The sequence below is a fragment of the Ursus maritimus genome, unplaced genomic scaffold, assembly GCF_017311325.1.
Source record: "Ursus maritimus isolate PB19 unplaced genomic scaffold, ASM1731132v1 scaffold_3, whole genome shotgun sequence".
Taxonomy (NCBI): Eukaryota; Metazoa; Chordata; class Mammalia; order Carnivora; family Ursidae; genus Ursus; species Ursus maritimus.
The window spans coordinates 41,522,473-41,540,959 of record NW_024425563.1 but is presented as its reverse complement, the minus strand read 5'-3'; the positions used below and the strand labels follow the sequence as shown (position 1 = coordinate 41,540,959).

Here is an 18,487-nt window from a genome sequence, read left to right as displayed (position 1 = left end):
GAGGAATCACTGGATGCCTTGGGCATTGGGACAGGACTCAAGTCTTCAGATCATAAGCCTCTGCAGGGAACGCGAGCTCGTTGTGGAAGCGCCGTCTGAAAAGACAATGCCGTGCGTCCTCAGAGGCGGCAATTCCACTTGGAATTGGCTGCCATTTCTCTGTCATCACTTAGTCATTTTCCTGTTCAGCTCAGAAGGCAGCCCTGGCTCTGCTGGGAGTGACAGATGCTCTGTTGAGCAGAGCCCCAGCCCATCGCACCCCACCAGTCCCACTTTAAGCAAAGCTGAGTGAAAGGGGCAGATGTGGAGCCAGACTATTTTGACAGGGGATTGATTTCCCCCGTCCTTTCTCCCAAAAAGCCTTTTTTCTCTCCTTATGTTTGGATGAATTATTCCTATTCTAACGAAAAGCAAAGAGGAACAGAAAGAAATTATTCCAAAGGATTTGGGGAGACATCTGGGAGAAAAAGTACAAAAAAGAAAACCTCAAAGATTTTCAGCATTAGAAATGGTTAGCGAGCAGATCCACCCTGATTGGCTCATCTGTGCTGGGCACTGTGATGAAGGGAAGAGAATGGAACAGAGATGTGATTTTTGAAAGCTCTCTGCTATTTGAGCTTGATAGAAAATTCATTTCAAAGAGAGTTGTGGTCTTCCGGTTGGGAAAAATAACCTAACAAACGTGTTTGATTAAGAATGTGAAACCCTCTTGGAATAGATCACCCAGATAAGAAGATTAGATGAAACCCCTGAAAGCAGGATCTCAAAGAGATAGGAGCCCTCCTGCGCTCGCTGCGTTCATAGAGCCAAGACATGGAAACAACCTAAAATGTCTGGGAACAAATAAGTGGATTCTTAAAATGTGGTATATACGTACAATGGAATATTATTCAACCTCAAAACAGAAGAAAATCCTGCCATCCGTGACAACATGGATGAACTTTGAGCACATTATATTAAGTGAAATAAGGGAGTGCCAGAAGGCCAAATCCTGCCTGATTCCACTTACATAAGGAATCTAAAATAGTCAAAGTCATAGAAGCAGGGAAGAGAATGGTGGTTGCCACGGGCTTGTGGGAGGAGGAATTGGGAATTATTAATCAACAGTTATGCAAGATCAAGTTCTAGAGCTCTGCTGCTCTGCACCGTGCCTATAGTTAACTAGAGGGGGTTACACATTAAAAATGTGGTCAGCAGGGCAGACGTTGGGTTAAAAGTTCACACCACAGGGCCAAGGAAGGAAGCTCGGCCGGTGAACAAGTTCCCGACGTTGGAAAGGGGGCACGATGACAAAACCACGAGGCAGGCCCTCCTCTCACCGCTAACCTCAGGGGACGTCCGGGACGTGCTGCATCTTGTGTTAGTGGGGTTTGGGGACTTTATAGTGCAGCTCGGTGGGAGGGGGAGAGAAGAGTGATAGGGAGGGAGATGCCGGTGTGGTAGAAAGGCCAGCATGATGAACAGTGGTGCGTGTGACAGGATCCCAAGACGGAGTTTATTCTCACAGTAAACGGGAGATTGAGCAGAGAGCGGGCAGTAACGTGATCAAAAACTACTATCTCATTTAAACCTCACACCCAGACTGTGAAGAATCATTATCCCTATTTTACAGACAGGAAAACGGAATTGGACACATGACTGCGTTTGCCTAAGCTCACGCAGCCTTTTCTAGAGGCTGGCAGAGCCTGGCGGCATACCCTGCTCTGACCCACTCCAGCTCCCGTGCTCCCGGCCAGTCTGCTTGTGATGAAACTTGCATGTCCCTAAACCTAATTCTCCATCTCCTGGATGGCAGGGAGCGCGACTTGCTTCTTTTCTAGTGCTCTCCCCCCGTCTGACATGCAGCAGGTACTCAATATGTATATGCTAGGTTGCAACCCAAAAAAAAGAAAAAGAAAGAAATGATATCCTACAAGTTCCGTCATGGAGCATATTTTCTAGATAGCTCACAAGTTAATTAATTTGCTTGAGATTACATAGCCGGAATGTGACCCAGGCGTGCCTCAATAAAACACTTACTATGGACCCTCCGCCAACCTCCCAGAGGTCCCGTGGGTGCACCACGAGTCCCCACAGCCTGCCACACCTCTGCAGACTGAGGTAGAGGGCCCTGAATAGGAGCGGAGAGATGGCAATTCTTTTCCACCCAGGGTAAGATCCCAAAGTCAGGACAGAATAGCAGGCAAGGGGAGGCTGGATGAAGGGAGAAACCATTAGAGGAATCAGTCGTTCATCAAAAAAAAAAAAAAAAAAAAAAAAAAAATGCTTTGCACATAGACTGTGAATGATAAAACCTCCCAACTTCAGGAAATTGATTCTGGCACAAAATCTTTGTTCAGCTTGATGCTTCTGTTTCCCATAGGGATCTCTCGGCGATAACAAAAGCTCTGCTTGTCTGGAGTAAACAGGAAACAACAATTGTTTTGTTTGCACAAATGTAAAGTGAATGTCCTGTCATCTGGAACCAGAAAAACTTGGTTTGAGTCTCAAAAATAAGAAGCAAGGAGCACCAAGAAGATACCAAACCCCAATGTGCCCCTCTCTGTGTGAGCACACCCGGAGAAGCGCCGGGCTCTGGCTCTCCTGCGGGCGGGCTGCTTCCCTGCCTGGGTGTGTGCAGAGTTGACGATGTCACATCATTTCAGCCTCCTCATCTCCTGCCATCGTGGGTAGGAGGTAAAGGAGGCAACTGGCATTGCTTATACTCGGACTATAAAAGTTTCACATACAGTACCTCATGCAATCTTCTAACAGCCATAGGAGACTGGCACGATTGCCAATCCCCCTTTTACCCAAGGGCAAACTGGGCTTTCCAGAATGTAACTGACTTGCGCTGGCTCATAGAGCTAACTAAGTGTCAGAGCCTGGATTCCATCCCAACTGCATTGTATTACCAAGCCCATGTTCTTCCCACCTTACCGAGGTGACCGGAGTGCCTTGGGCTAGGACCCAGAGAGCTACTTTCTAATTTCAGCTCTCCTGCTTGAGCAGGAGTGTGGGGTAGGCAAGCTGACTTCCCCTTTCAGAGCCTCAGTTTCTTGATTTGTAAAAAGAGGTTGATCTCAACCATGCCTGTCAACACTTCCTTCTAACAGTCCGTGGTTTTGTTATCCTAGTGGTCACTGCTGGCCTTTTAAATGAGACACCTGTTTCCGTCATCCCTCTCATCCCTTCACATTGAACTGAGGGTCCATCATTCACCAAGTCTCAAGGGAAATCCTATTTACAAATTGTGATTGCCAGAGAAATTGAGGATTTCTTCTCCACTTCTTATCATACCTATTGGGGACTGTTCTTTTCATGTGTATTAGCATCTGAGAGCGTCTACTTGTTTTTCCAATATTGAATATTTGTTGAAGCATATTTATAAGATATTTCAAGTATAAATAATTATCAGGGGCGCCTGGGTGGCACAGTCGGTTAAACGTCCAATTCCTGATTTCAGCTCGGGTCATGATCTCAGGGTTGTGAGATCGAGCCCTGCATCAGGCTAACACACTGGATGTAGAGCCTGCTTAAGATTCTCTCTCTCCCTCTCCCTCTCCCCACTGCTCTCTCTTAAAAAAACGTATAAAAAATTATAATAAAGTTACATCTACATACCCACTACCCAAATTCAAGCAACATAACCTTCAACTTTGAAGACCCCAGTGACCCCTCTTCCACCCCATCCTTTGAGAGATGACCACTAATCTGATTTTGTATTTATTATTCGTTTGATTTTCTTTGCATTTTACCATGTTTCATGCCCTTAAAAATAGTTTTAACTTTATATGTTATTGAACATTCTGCAAATTAGATTTTTTCGGCGGAATAATAATCCCCTGAGAGTCATCCAAGTTGTCGCCTGCCACTATTTTACATATTCAGTAGGACGCTTTATCTGTCTATTCTACTGTTTATTCCAGACGCCTGTGCAAGTGATCTCCAGGTTTTGGGCTATTATGAACTCTTCTTAGACGTGTCTCCTGAGGCACATGTATAAGAATTTTCCTGGGGTCTATGTCTAAGGAGTGGAGAAGCTGGGTTATCCTGTGTACCTTCTCAAATTTATCAGGTAATGCCATTTATTTCCAAAATGGTGACCTTCTACCAGGAATAAAGGGGACTGTGCTTTTCTACCTGTTTCCCAGTGTACTTTTCTTAAACCAATGTCGTGTTACCGATGTTATCATTATGGTTTCACTTTGCAGTTCCTTGATGATGAGTAGGTTGGATTTTCTTTAATGATTCTGGCTCATTTGCATTTCTTTTTCTGTGAAATGTCATGTCTTCGGCCAGTTTTTCTAGTGAGTTCTTTGTTTCTTACTGTGTGTCAGAGTTCTTTATTCTGGATACTAATCAAGTATCCTCTACACATCGTGGCTTGCTTCACTTTCTTCATATCTTTCAGCGAACAGAAGTTAATGACCCTAGTGAACTGACTGATCCTTTCTTCCATAGGTTTTTGTGTGTTTGCTTTTGTTTTGGAAGTTCTTCTTTGAGGAATTCCTCCTTGAGGACATGAAGATATTATCTTACGCTGTCTTCTAGGTTTTCTAATACTCTCTCTCCTACTTCGGTCTTTCTTCTATTTGCAACGTTATTTTTATGTATGGTGTGAGGTAGGGAAACAAGTCATTAATTTCCGTGTAGATAATCATTGTCAGCCTCGTTTGTTAAATACATGCACATTTGTTCTTGAGCTATCCTCTTTTATGAGTCAATTTGTATATTCTTGTGCCAATGCTTCTACAGCTGTTGTGATAAATCTTGTTACCTGGTAGGAAAAAATTCCTCTATCTCATATCTTTCTTCAAACTTGTCTGGACTGTTCATCCATAAAAATTTTACATTCAGATTGTCAAGCTCCATAAAAAGCCCTATTAGTATGCTGATTAAATTATAGGTCAATTTGAGGAGACCTGGTATTTTTCTATCTTATGTCCAGTTTATTCTTAGGTTCTTGTTTGCATCTTTGTTCGTGCATGTAATAAACCTGCACTTTCCTTTTACTGTATTAACCCCACTCTGCTGTGGGTATTAATGTGTCAATCACCTAAAAAATGGAATTCTCTAATTGTCTATTCTCTGGATGTTTGTATAAGATTGGAATCATCAGTATCTTGAAAGCTTAGTAGAACAAACTTGTAAAACTGTCCAGGATATGTTGTTTTCTTTGAGGGCAGATGTTTCTTAAAATTATTAATTCAAATTCTTTACTGGAAATGAGATTTTTCCTAATTTCTATTTCTTTTGGGTCAGTTCTATTAAGTTTTATTTTTCTAGGAATTTAACCACTTATCTAAGTGTTCAAACTTACTGAAAAAATTGTTCATAATGTCCCCCTGTTAACTGATCCTAATTTTTTTATGCCTCCTCTATTTTGTCTTGATTATGAATGATTTCAAATAACCAATTTTGGCTTTGTTAATCTCTGTTTTCCATTTCATCGAGTTCTGCTTGTTGTTTCCTTTCATGGGTTGGGGAAAGGGTATGCAGCTGTCCTTTGTCTATATTTCTGACATAGATATTTGAATTCATTCTTAGTTTAATGCATGCATTTTAGACTAAATAGGAAAAAAAGTATACCTCTAGACCTGCTTTAATTATACCCCACAAGCTGTTTGTGGTATATCATTGTTCTGTTTTTTCCCTCAAATTTGTTTTCAGAGTTTTTTGATTCATGGATTACTTAAAACTTAATTATTTGTATTAATTTCTAACATAAGGGTTTTTCAATCATTAATTGTTTTTCAAAGTGCTATTTGGTTCCACATGTGATCGATTTTTTTTTTTTTTTTGACAAGTATTGAGCACTCATACATGCCAGGTATTGGTTTAGGTGCTTGGGTTACATCAGTGAACAAAACTGACCAAAAATTCATGCCTTTCTGGAGTTCATGTTCTACTGTCAATCCTTGGCAACGTCCTACATGCTTACCTGGAATGTGTATTCTTCACTTGTTTGGTGCAGTTGTTTTAAATATGATCATTAAATCAAGATTCCTTCTCCTATTACTCGAATTATGTACATCCTTACTGACTTTTTTCCCCTGCTTATTATATCAATTTCTAAGAGAGCTTATGTTAAAATTTCCTGGTGTCTTTGTGAATTCATCTACTTCTGTTTTTAATTACCACCAGAGGAGGCATATCCTGTTGAAAGACAAGAACACTGATTTTCAAAATAAGAAACATATCTTATCTCACAAAGTTCGTAAAAATGGAGGCAGGATTCCAAATTAGTTGTCTCAATTATGACAATATTGTGTGATCGTCATGTTTTGTTTAATATCCTCATGTAGCAAAAACACATCAATCTCTCCCCATTTGGGGGGCATTTCCTCTCTCATACTTAAACCACATTCCTAGAGTTCTCTGCTTCCTGGCCAGCAAAGAATGTGGCCAGAACTGGCCATCATAGTATCTTAAGCCACACAACCTAAACCAGGCCAACGAGTCCTTCCTGTGGAAATAGATGTATCTGTCTTTGTCATATTGCTTTCTAATAGTTCTTTGGTTTCTATCCATGTCTGAATGTATCAACATACCCAGTCAGAATATGTCTTGAGGTTAATTTTTGTTTTGCTGTTTTTCAAGGATATGCTTCTCCTATATATATTAATCTCATCTGAGGATATTCTGAATGTCAGTATTTCATCTCTTCAGCTAGAATACATAATCTTCCATTTCTTTTAGTTCAAATAAATAATTTTTAGTGCTATATGGAATTTACTGTATTGCTGAATGAAGTATGGTTTATTTCAAAAATCATTAAGCATTACCATGTCCCAGGAACTGTGCTAGGGGTCACTGTAGATTCAGAGCGGAATACGATACAAGTCCAGTCCATCAGGACACGATGCAGTAGAAAAAGTCATGCTGACTGTGTGGAATATAGGAGTTATAGGAGCATGGGCAGTATGGACAGGTCACTCAGCCAAGGAGTAGGCCATCAGGGAAGGCTTCACGAAGGAGGTGACACTTAAGTTGCATCTTGACGTGAAACTGATCAAGAAAGCTCAGTCCAGGAAAAAAGAAAAAAGCATCCAGGAAGAGAAGAAACACGATTCTCCACACTAATATTAAAATGGCAGTGATTTTGAAAGCAAAGTCATTTTAATTTTTTGCTGTTATAGTCCCATTCCTCACTGGCACTCCGTAGTGGCCCCTATGCCGTCACGCTCCACCTACCCCATGGCAGGGATCGCTAACTGAACACAGCGTTCTTTCCTTAAGGAGTCTACTCAACACAAGGTCCCATGACTAATAAAGTAGAAACAGTCCATCATCCGTAATAAAAGACAGTGTATATGAGAGAAACTTGCTGACCATGTCTAATTTGATTGGGTGGAGATGTGGAACGGGGAATCCAGAAGTGAAGCAGGGAGGCCAGGTTCTAAGATATTATTTGGGCAGTTTTAAAAGTTCCAAATCTTCGGCTACACCCTAGACTGATTCAATCCCAAACTCTGGGGGAGGGGGAAAAGGATTCAGTATTTTTGAAGCTCCCCAAGTAATTTCCAATGCGTAGACAAGTTTGAGAATGACTGCCATAGGGGTCTTTGTCAGAAAAAGTCAAACTCCTCACAGATTTAAAGGACTGGAAGAGTTAACAAATTGCACTTCCTGGGGAGGGTGTTTTAGGGCAAGAAGGCAGCCTCTGAATCTGGACTCTGGTCAATGAGCAGATACCAAGCATGAAGACCTGAGGCGCCTGGCCAGCAAGCAGGGCATCATCACCCAGGGACAGAGCCAGAGATGTGAACCGTGTCAATAAAACTGAGCTGAAGAGCTGGCCTTCGGGCACCTGTTCTTTTTTTAAAATCAGTTTTAATGGCCTAATGCCAAATCTACTTTAAAATGGTCATTTCTTGCTTTCATTCTTTCTATGTTTTTAGAAATGGCGAAGTACTAAAGCTTTAAGGGCAATCGACATAACAACTGAATGAGCTTAATTTTGCTACATTGAACTTTCTTTCAAGGTATTAAATTTGCATATAGAAAAAAGCCCAGGTACTTAAAAGAATGAAATGATATTATGCTCAATTAAAAAGAACATGCCTGTGTAAACACAATACTTGGTAGCACTACCATTTATTTGAAAGTCATTTTGACAACACACTGCTTACTTAAAGTAATTAGAATTTAGGGTTACAGATAATGGAGTACAGAAAACACTAGCTTGAAAGCAGAGCCAATGTCAATACCATCCTAATCTCTTTGCACAAAAAGAAAAATCTACCTTTTAACTACACGACAATGACTCAAAATCTTAAGAGAAAAAGACTCCAACTTGTACCTTCAATCAGAATTTTAAAATCTCTCTCATGGAAGGAAAAGTTAACGGAAAGAATTTTCAAGACCTTCCTATACCTTAATGTCCTTCTCAACTCCAAATGTAAAACTGCATTTGCACTGATATGGTACTGTGAAATAAAGACCAATTCAAGAATGTAATGAAGTTTAAAAGCAGCTTTTCTTTTCTCTGCACGGGGAACAATTTTACCGATTTAAATTAGAAACTTCTAGTTGTGGGGAAAGAGAAAGGGAAGGCAGAAGAGAGAAGCAGGTGATCCGTGACTCAAAGCTGGTCCTTAGCCGCTCTCTAATAGGGGAAGATTGAAGATTTCTGGGGCCAAACAAAGGTAATAAAGTGAAAGATGGAGTTTTAAAATCCACACACATCACTGAATTTATCCATTTTCTTCTAGACAAAGTAATTTTACAAAAGGAAGTTCGATCTTAAAGGATTTCTCTCGTTTTTCCATTTCTGAACTGAAAAGAAACTGAAGCCCAGTCTAGTTTCAAAATATTTAAATGATCGTAAGTCACCTATTCAGCAAACTCAATGTAAATAAGCTGCACTAATGTTCTGGTTAAAAACTACCTTATCTCGGGGCGCCTGGGTGGCTCAGTCGTTAAGCTTCTGCCTTCGGCTCAGGGCGTGATCCCGGAGTTCTGGGATCGAGCCCCGAATCGGGCTCCTCCACTGGGAGCATGCTTCTTCCTCTCCCACTCACCCTGCTTGTGTTCCCTCTCTTGCTGGCTGTCTCTCTCTCTGTCAAATAAATAAATAAAATCTTTAAAAAAAAAAAAAAAAAAAAAGAACTACCTTATCTGTTCTTTGCTCCCTGCAAGTTCTGTTGAAGCAATGCCCCCTGAAAGACAAAGAAGGGACTCTACACAATTCAGTTTCCAGTATAGGGACCCTGTAGCCCGTCCTGGTGTGATAAATGCTGTCAAGAAGGGAACGCCCTCTAGAGGCCAGTCATCCACATAGTCTTTTGCAATCCATCAAAGCTGCAGTTCTCAAGTGTGGTCCCTGGACCAAGAGCGTCAGCACTACCTGAGACATGGTTAGAAATGTAAATTCTGGGGCCCCATCTGCTTAGTCCATTTGGGCTCTCCTATAGACAACAGAAATGTATCTCTCACGGTTCTAGAAACTGAAAGTCCAAGATCAAGGTGCCAGGGGATTCAGTGTCTGATGAGAACCCTCTTCCTGGTTCATAGACGGCAACTTGTAGCTGTAACTTCACAACGTGAAAGGTCCAAGGAACCTTTCTTGGGATTCTTTCATACAGGCACTAATCCTACTCATGAAGGCTCTACCCTTATGACCCAATCACCTTCCCAATGTCCCATCTCCTAATACGATCACCTTGGGGATTAGGATTTCAACATATGAATTCCGGGGGGACACAAACATTCAGACCATCCCACCACCTTAGGTGAATTGCATCAGAAACCTCTGTGGTGGGGTGCAGCGATCTGCGTTTTAACAAGCCCCCCAGGTGATTCTGAGGCACAGTAAATTTGAGAACCACTGTATTAGAAACACTTCACTCCCCAAAGATGTCAGAGAATGAAGGTGTCACTGTGTAAAGAAGTTAATTATACAGGCATGAACTAAGCTAAACTGCCTTTCCTCCAGGCAGATAAATAAATAAAGCTGATGCTTGTATCCAGCAAAAACAGGGCGATATAATTTAGGAAATATCATGAGACCACACTATAGTTTAATGTATGAGAAAACGCTTTCAGTAACTCTAAAATTATCCCCAAACTATGACTTTAAAGAATGATAGTGCCCCTCGATGTAAATGCTAACGTAACATAAATGTGTAATAACATAACTATAGAAGAAGGGTATGGGTAACACCAGTAGCTCCGCCACCCCAATGGAGAGGACTAAGTAGTTTCATGGACCCCACTGTTGGAACCCTTCCCCATCATGCGGGACTGCAGCCTGCCACACACCAAGTTCATGGTTATCTGACTACAGAATGAGGCTGAACGCCTTAAGAGTCAAGGTAGGAATGAAAATAACAATTAAAAAAAAAACCACTTTCTAGATTTTTCATGATCTTTTTTATTGAACATACATAGTACATGTAAAACAACTGGCATAAAATTCATAAAAATACTTCTATGTGATATCACTTTATTCCTGATACAGCCTTTCACCTTCTCCTTAATATCATTGTCCTATTTGAACACAATACTTTTTCTGCGAAGCGGTTTCAGAGGCTTTTCTGCTTATAGAAATACTGCCCCCACTTTGTTTTTTCCTATGTCACAGCAAGAGCTATTTTTACCACCTCCTTGCCCATCCTTACCTTCCTCACGCTAAAGCAAAAATATTTGTAAATGCTAAAAATGAGTAAAATACTGAGCTTTAGTACTGTTTTGTCGCGTATATGGAAGCTACGACTAACCTGTGTTGCCACGAGAGCTCCGCATCACCTACAGCCCCGGCTGCTAGCAGACGTGACCACGGCTGAGTGCGCCCTGCAGCCCCAGGCCTCTGTTCTTAACTCACCGACCTGAAATACAAGCCTAGCTTGCTGGTGGAGTTACATCAGTAAACACCGTTACAAGAGGATTCTTAGGGGCGGAGAAAAAAACCAACCTAGTCTGACCACTTTTAACTTTTCCCAGCGCATGAAATAGTCAAGACGGTATGTTAATGTTTTTCCTGTACAGAATTTCCAGTCGTTACATGTGAACTCATCAGGAAGGGAATGACTGGAGGGTGGGGAGGAAAGAGAGTGACTTTAAAAGTACAACTACCTGAGACCTGGGCCGGCGGCGTGCATACGACAGCCGCGCTTCCGCGCAGTCACCCAGGGAGCGGAGCACGCCCCCCGCCCCCGCCCGCCTCGGCCTCAAGCGCCCTCCTCCCACTTGTCCGGACTGCTGCATCACCGCTCAAACTCTCCTCCTCAGCCACGACTCCCCAGCTGCTTCCCTCTCTTCTGAAACTGGCAAAAGCCCAAGGAATAAAAGTCACCCGGCGAGCGAGGAGGAGGGGGCAGGCACCTGAAGACGCGGACGGCAGCTCCCGCCGGCAGGAGGCTCCCCGGAATCGCGGGCTCGGGCCGGGCCGGGGGCTGCCCGCTCGCAGCTGTCTGCTCTAAGCAAGCTAGTGCTTCCCCCAGACCAGGCTTGTCCTTGGGCTCTGGTGAGAAGGCAGAAAGGGAACAGCTCTTCAGTGGCTCCCAGGACTGGGCACCGGAAACCATCCCTGAGGACTCAGGTCTCAAGGACAGTCCACAATGAGGTTAATCTGCCTGTGGTTAATAAAGAGAACACTGTATAATTAAATGTGTAGTCCACCAGTCATGGTTTGCTTAGAGTCTAAAATCTGAAAAACGTCTCTCAGAACTATGAGGTTTCACTGTTTTGAAGAATCTCATTGCACACAAATTAACTTCTAAGAAACAAAAACTCATCCTAGGAATTCAGAGCAGGTTTGGGAATCTTTCAAAATAAAAATATATAAGGAGGAAAGACCATAAAGAGGAAGGCTGAATATATTCATTCCTCGTACTGAAATGATAGTTTCGGGGACCAAAATTGTAACATAAGGCTTAAGGCTTTGTCTTACTAAAGACAGGCAATTTAAAAAGTAAAATATAAAGACTCCATTCACTTCTCATTATGCGTTTACTTTTTTGACAGAAAAATTAGTCATGTTTTATTGTATCTTAATAGTAAAAGAAAAGTCTACTGTTCCGCTGTAATTTATGTCTACTCAAATACACGTTAGTTTGTAGATGCATTATATTGGGTCATTCAAAATACTTGTTCCTAAAACTACAATTAAACATGAAAAATTTTTACAGTGGTTTAAAGGTACTAAAATATAAACATCTGAATAATACTAAAAATGAGAAAAATACACAATTGCCATTAATTTTTTTTAACCAAGAATAAGTACTTTTAAAGCAACTAAACGAGTAAATAACACTTATTTGACAAAGAATGCTAAGAGAGAAAGAGGGAGAAAGGAGAGAGAGAAGACACGCTAATGCCACATGGTTGGTCATTTACAGGAGTTTGGTCCTGACCACTAGATCCAAGAATCTGGATTAGTAATGGGCAGGAAATGCTTCATTAACGAGACAACAAGAAACAAAAGAACACGAAGAAGTGAAACAGATAATTCCACGGAGCAAATACCCACGTCTGCCCCATCCGCTCTGACAGAAGTTGATGACAGGGGCCCGACACGACTGAGGAGCTTACGACAATCACAGAGATGTCCAAATGACAAGAGCAAGAGGCAGAAAAGGAAACAAGGGGCACCAAGAGTCCATAAACTAAAACCAGCCCCTCAGTCAGAACTGATATTTTCATACCCTCCTTGTCATGACCCACCGTATTTCTTTTACCAGTAGCTTTGCTCACTCACTTTAGCACAAATATTTAAGTCAGGTACAAACATATACTCATTTGCATAGCAAATTTTAAGGGGTGCATTGAAATAGTAACCAATTGATTAAGGTATAAGTATTTTTACAATCAGAACAACATTCGAATTGACCAAACAAATTGTTTTCTATTTGAAAACAGTTACCTATAAAAGTTTTTGGGATTTGAATTAAAAACAAGGCATGAGTTATTAGCAAAACATTAAAACCATTACTGATGTACTTCTCTGTAGGCAGCAGTCATTCTTCTATAACTTCTAGGACCTTGTAAACACTGTTCTGGAATACAGTGGCGAAGTGTGGCTTGGAATCCTTCACCAAGAGGTTACATAAGGGAGGTTTCCCGGCATTAGCAGGATCTTCCACGTCCCAAATTTCGGGCATACTGCACCCAGGCCTAGAGACATTAAGGTACAGATTAAAAATCAGAGTACCTTATATATGGCAGATGAAGCAGAGCGTACCTTTTAGATTCCTGCCCCCATTTCAGTTTTTCTATGTAAATTAACTGAGTTTAAGAAATCCTATTATAGTTAGTTATATTTATTTAAGCTGCCATAAATTCTCTTTAGAACAAGGTGAATACAGCAAAGTTGACTATAAAAAAAGAAACAGACATACAAAAATACATGAATTCAGGTGGTGGGGTGAGAGAGAGCTTGCTTAAATTCTGCCTCAGCTACTTAGCTAGAATGTGGCTTTGGAGAGCTCACGCAATGTCTCCCACATTTGCCAACCGGGGAATACCCATGACATGGGCGTGTCATGAGGACTTAGAGAGAGAGATACTGTATCTAGCTAGCATTGTGCCCAGCACACAATAAGAGGTTAATATATTATATTGACTTAACAAACATAATTGGCAGATATGTTTAGGTCACATTTATGCAACTTCCCACTACTGTCTCCTAGAATGAGTCAATTTAAAGGAAATCCAGTGGTGTTCAGCTCACGTCTTAGCTAAATGCACAATTAAATTTTAAAATCAATATATTCTATAAAGAAGAGAAGTGAAACTGGTATTGTGTGATATTTGTTCCAATAACTTCTGCAGATAACTGTAACAGTTATTTTAAATCTAAAGCAGAGTTCTAGATATAACTGTTGGTTTTCACAATTTTTTTTTTTTTTTTTTTTTTTTGGCTTTTTTTACATTGAAGATTTTTATGTTCTTACCTTCCAAGATGTCACTCTTTCCTTTTAGGGCTTGTGATTTCTATGTCTTGTGTAAGGAATTCGTCCCTATCATGGTATCATGAGAATATGCATTGTGTGTTCTATGCAAGTTTTAGAGTTCTGTTTTTCACAGTTAGACCTAGAACTCATCTGAAATTAATTTTTCTGTATGGTGTGAGGTAGAGATTTAATTCTAATTTTTTCCATAGAGATAGCCAACAGCTCTAGGTCCATTTACTATTATTTATCAAAGCCATCTTTGCCCCCACTACTCAGTCCGTGGTCCATTGCTTTCAAATCTCTATTACCTGTTTTATAATGACCAGTGTAATCGCTGATTCAGGCAACAATCAAAACTGGATGCAAGAACTATCTGGTGAAAGGTTGTTGAGAAAGAGGATCAACAATGGCCCCTAAGTATCTCCACAGATTTCTTATTAATTCTAAAGGAGATCTGCCTCAATAGATCAGGTGGTCCAACTTAGCAGCACCAATGATAGAACAGGGTGATCTCCATCTCCTCAGGTGACATATGGAGAGTATATAATCCCTCTGAGGTCATTAATATTCTTGCCACAATTTGCTAAACTAAATCTAATCATGAGGAAGGAATTAGACAAATCCAAATGTGGGACATTCTTGGAAGACAACTGGCCTGGACTCTTCCAAAATATCAATAAAAACAAAAAAGGCAAAAGGAAGTTCACAATTTCTTTTGTGCTATTTGAGAAGTTTAAAAAAAAACAGAAAAATACAAAATATAGAAAAAATTACAGAGCATTGGCCTTATGTTTTGTCATGGATGCTTCACCATTTCCAACACGTCCTTTTTATTCCCAAAGGCAGCCCCACTCCCCTGCTCTCCACCATGAGGCAAGCACCATGGCAGGAGGACATACGCTCTCTTCTTAATAACATCTTTAAATCAAAGTTAACTACCATCCAAAAAGTGTCAAAATATAGGCCTACCGAAATAAAAAAATATCAAAGTCACTGTCACTTCCAATGCCATTTCTCAGAGGTGGCTGGGGTACAGAATCTAGCACGCATTCTGCGAGACCTCTTTCATCCAAGTTCAGACACACGTGCGTACAAACAAAGGCACGGACTTATATACGCGATGCTCCTGGGTTGCTTTTACAAAAATGGGATTATTCTGGGACTCCTCACTTGACAAGAAAATGTGGCTATTTTTCCACCTCAGCACCTAAAGATCTACCTCATTCTTTTTAATAGTTGCTAGTACGTCTATGTATTAACGAACCGCTCTTTTATGGATAGATAGTGTTTCCCATCTTGCCATTATAAAGTGAGGCTGATACAAACGTTCTGGTGCCGGTATCTTTCTGCAAGCTAACCTTCCAGACGCAGCACTATCGCTACATCACAGGGCTACACAATCTTCACTGTGCCCCTGTCAGATTATCTCCCAAAAGGTTTTCCCAGCGAGTGTTCTCAAGAAGAGTGTTAAGGGCACATTTTTTGCACACCCTCCCTGATACCGGATTCTATCAACACTGAGCACATACGATAGCAAGACTGGGCTTGGGGTTTCTACCCCTTAATTTTCTCACACATGCCGAGGCCCAGCTGCGACTACACTGCCAGCCGTGGGCAGCAGAGAGCACAACACAGGGGCAGAGAAAACCACCGGGCTCCTGAGTTCACCTGCTTTCAGAGAAAGAGACGGCTACAAGCTAGCTGCCTTTGTGAGCTCTGTTGGCCTAAATGTAACACCCTGCAGTCCTTATCTGGTTTCCTGAAGCTCCCCCAGGAGCTAGCCAGCTATATCTTTAAATAGCATTATCGAAAATGGGAATAATTTTCTTCTGAATTCATGTGTTTTAATTTTATGTCAACTCTATTATTGGAATTAATGAGAAAGAAAGCAGAGAACTGAGAATAAAAGAGTAGTTAATTAAAAACTCATCTACAACTTGCATTTGAGTATATTTTTGTACTTGTATTTGAACACGGGGTGTCAAGTATTTAAAGAATCATCAAGCCACACAATTAAAGCCACTGGTACCGAGATCACATGAATATAGTCACCAACGTGCTGGGCACAGTTTAAGTGCTAGATATATATTGAGTCTCTCTTCCCATTCTTCTCCTACTTGAGTTCCCCATTTGCTCCCTGTTCTGACACACTTTTCTCTTCCAGTAACCTCTAGATGTTTCAGGAATAAGTGAAATGGACAGTGGGGGTCGAAGCATTAAAGAAGATCCTAGTTCTGGTAGAAAGTTCTGTCAAGAAACTCAGTCTTCCTGCTGCACTAAATATTAGTCCTTCTTCCCTTTCCTCTCCCGGGTCCCTGGTTTGCTTCCCTGGCAGAACAGAAAGTACAGCTTGTGTTTCGTTTCAAGGTTTAAGCAGAGTGCACCTGCCTAAGGTTTCCTGAGGTTTATTATCGGTCTGACTTAAATCTTGCAGTAGATGCAGAGTGCTTTTTTAGTTACTGAGGAAAACGGATTAGAGAAAGTCACTTCTTTAGCTTCCTCCTCTCCATTCCTACCGGAAAAACACAACAGGGGCAAGTTAAGGTCCAGATGGGAAATCGAGCACACACTTCCACCCCACATTCTCAGTCTTAGTGTCCGGAAGTGAGTGCTAAATGGATATGATCCAAAGTCAGTGAACTCACTGCTGACCTTGTTGAGTGTGCAAGATTTATTGCCATACTTCCTAAATTTGACTCTCATCCCTTCTGGTATATGAAACAGTGCTCTGCCCATCAGAACATGAGACCACTACAGGGAGGCAAATCCAAGGAGCTCCACCAACATCTTAGAATATAAAGGGCCCCAGCCCCTGCAATTCCCACATATTCAGAACACTATGCAGGGTCTAGGAAAAAAAAAAAAAAGAAGAATCTTGAATCAAGGCTCATCATTAGCTTGGGGACAAAAAGGTTATAAAGCATTATTTTTATGTTCCCGTAACCTATAGGTGTCTCAGGCTGATCACTAAACCAGAGAGTGAAGCCCAAGGCAATAAGATCACAGCGTGGGTGGAAATCTCCGTCAAGAAACTATGTTCTCCTGATTGCGAATGTCAGCTCACCATTCATTTATATTATGATGTCCTCACAAACCTGCTACGAGAGATGCTTGTGACTTTTTTGTCCTAAGTTTATATAACAAAGTTAATTACAAGTGAGAATATGAATTTCATATATATTCTTATGTTCATAAGGAATTAAAACATTTTCTGAATTACAACTCCAAGAACAAGAACATTTTGTATAGATTCTGATTAAATTCAAGTCATCTGGGACCCATTCATAGGAAAATCATTCACTAATCAACAATATTTAATTATTTCGTCTTAACACCCTTATGTATCACTGAAATACATGGTAAATAAGTATGATTAAGCCACAAATACAGCAACCTCCAAAGGCCTCTGTTTAAAGAATAGTGAGAATTTTAAAAGTAATAGTATTCCATAAAATACTGATTTCTAATGAAACTACTCATGTCTGTGCTCCTCGTGGAGCCAACGCTTTGTTATTTTAATAGCAAGCTACTGACATCAGCTGTCTAGTCACCCAGATGCAAGATTTCTATATAGTCAACTTCAAAATTCATATTTGCTTTGAAGATCTTACTAACTTTTGCTATCCTCTGCTTAGTGGACTTCTCTGAGTGGAAATAGCTTTTAAAACTATAAACCCAAGAGAATGTGGGTCACAGTAAAGTTAATTATTTTCCCACTCAAATCAGATGTGAAACAGCAAGAAAGAAGTGTCGCTCTGAGGTGACGCTGGGGCGGGGGGAAGGGGCCTGTCCATCACGGACATGGTGCAGAGAAGTGGCACAGGAGGCCTTACTCTCAGCTGCCTGCCGTATTTCATTACAGTGAGACTCTCCATCATTCGGTGGCAGACGCTGCAAGTCTTTTTAAAAGAAAATACAGCCAACTTTAGGTAAAAGTTTTTAAAAACATCAAAGGCAAATATGAGCAATTTGGGCAATTATCAGTCAATGCCAATATAACACCTTTAAGGTAGTGTATGCATGCAAATCATTATAAAGGAAACATGTGCAATGACTAGAAAAGAAAAAAACTCCAATTCAAATAATGACTTAAAAAGGTTTTCCACTTATACTATGCTGAATGTTACATATATCTCACACATACGACGAGTAAGGCACTTGCCATAAGACTGAATTAATTTTTCATGTCTTACAAAGGTAAAATATTAATTGTGTTGAATACTCACTTGGATCTTCTTATACACCAGGACTCTTCTAGAATGTAATAATTCACTTGTAACTTTATCAATTCTCGCTTCACTTCTTCAGCTGCTTTTCGACTATACATTGAGTAAACTATTTTCGTTCTGGCTCTTTAAAGAAAAATAATCGGGCAGAAGATTTTCAAGATTAAAAGGATGCAATCAATCTATTTGGAAGAAAGCACTGAATGGGAACAAGAAGAAAGACCCCACGGAAGAGTCAGGTCAAGAGAACATTCTTCACAGAGTTCCTGCTCAGAGGGCATTGGGGAGTTTGAAAAAAAAAAAAAAAAAAAAGGTAGCAGCACAGCATAAGAGTCCTGGGAGCAGAGGTTCAGTTTAATGCAACCCTGCATTTCCAAAGTTCGT

At 40.8% G+C, this 18,487-nt stretch overlaps 1 protein-coding gene across 1 annotated transcript in view; it reads right to left on the bottom strand.

Moving 5' to 3' along the window:
- Positions 1-10,339: 10,339 nt before the first annotated feature.
- The window catches only part of DPY19L1 (dpy-19 like C-mannosyltransferase 1), an 89,077-nt gene continuing 80,929 nt past the window's right edge, over positions 10,340-18,487 (bottom strand). Inside the window, 2 exon segments of the mRNA XM_040644111.1 lie at positions 10,340-13,098; positions 18,104-18,229. Coding sequence (XP_040500045.1) covers positions 12,942-13,098; positions 18,104-18,229 — 283 coding nt within the window. The 3' untranslated portion in view covers positions 10,340-12,941.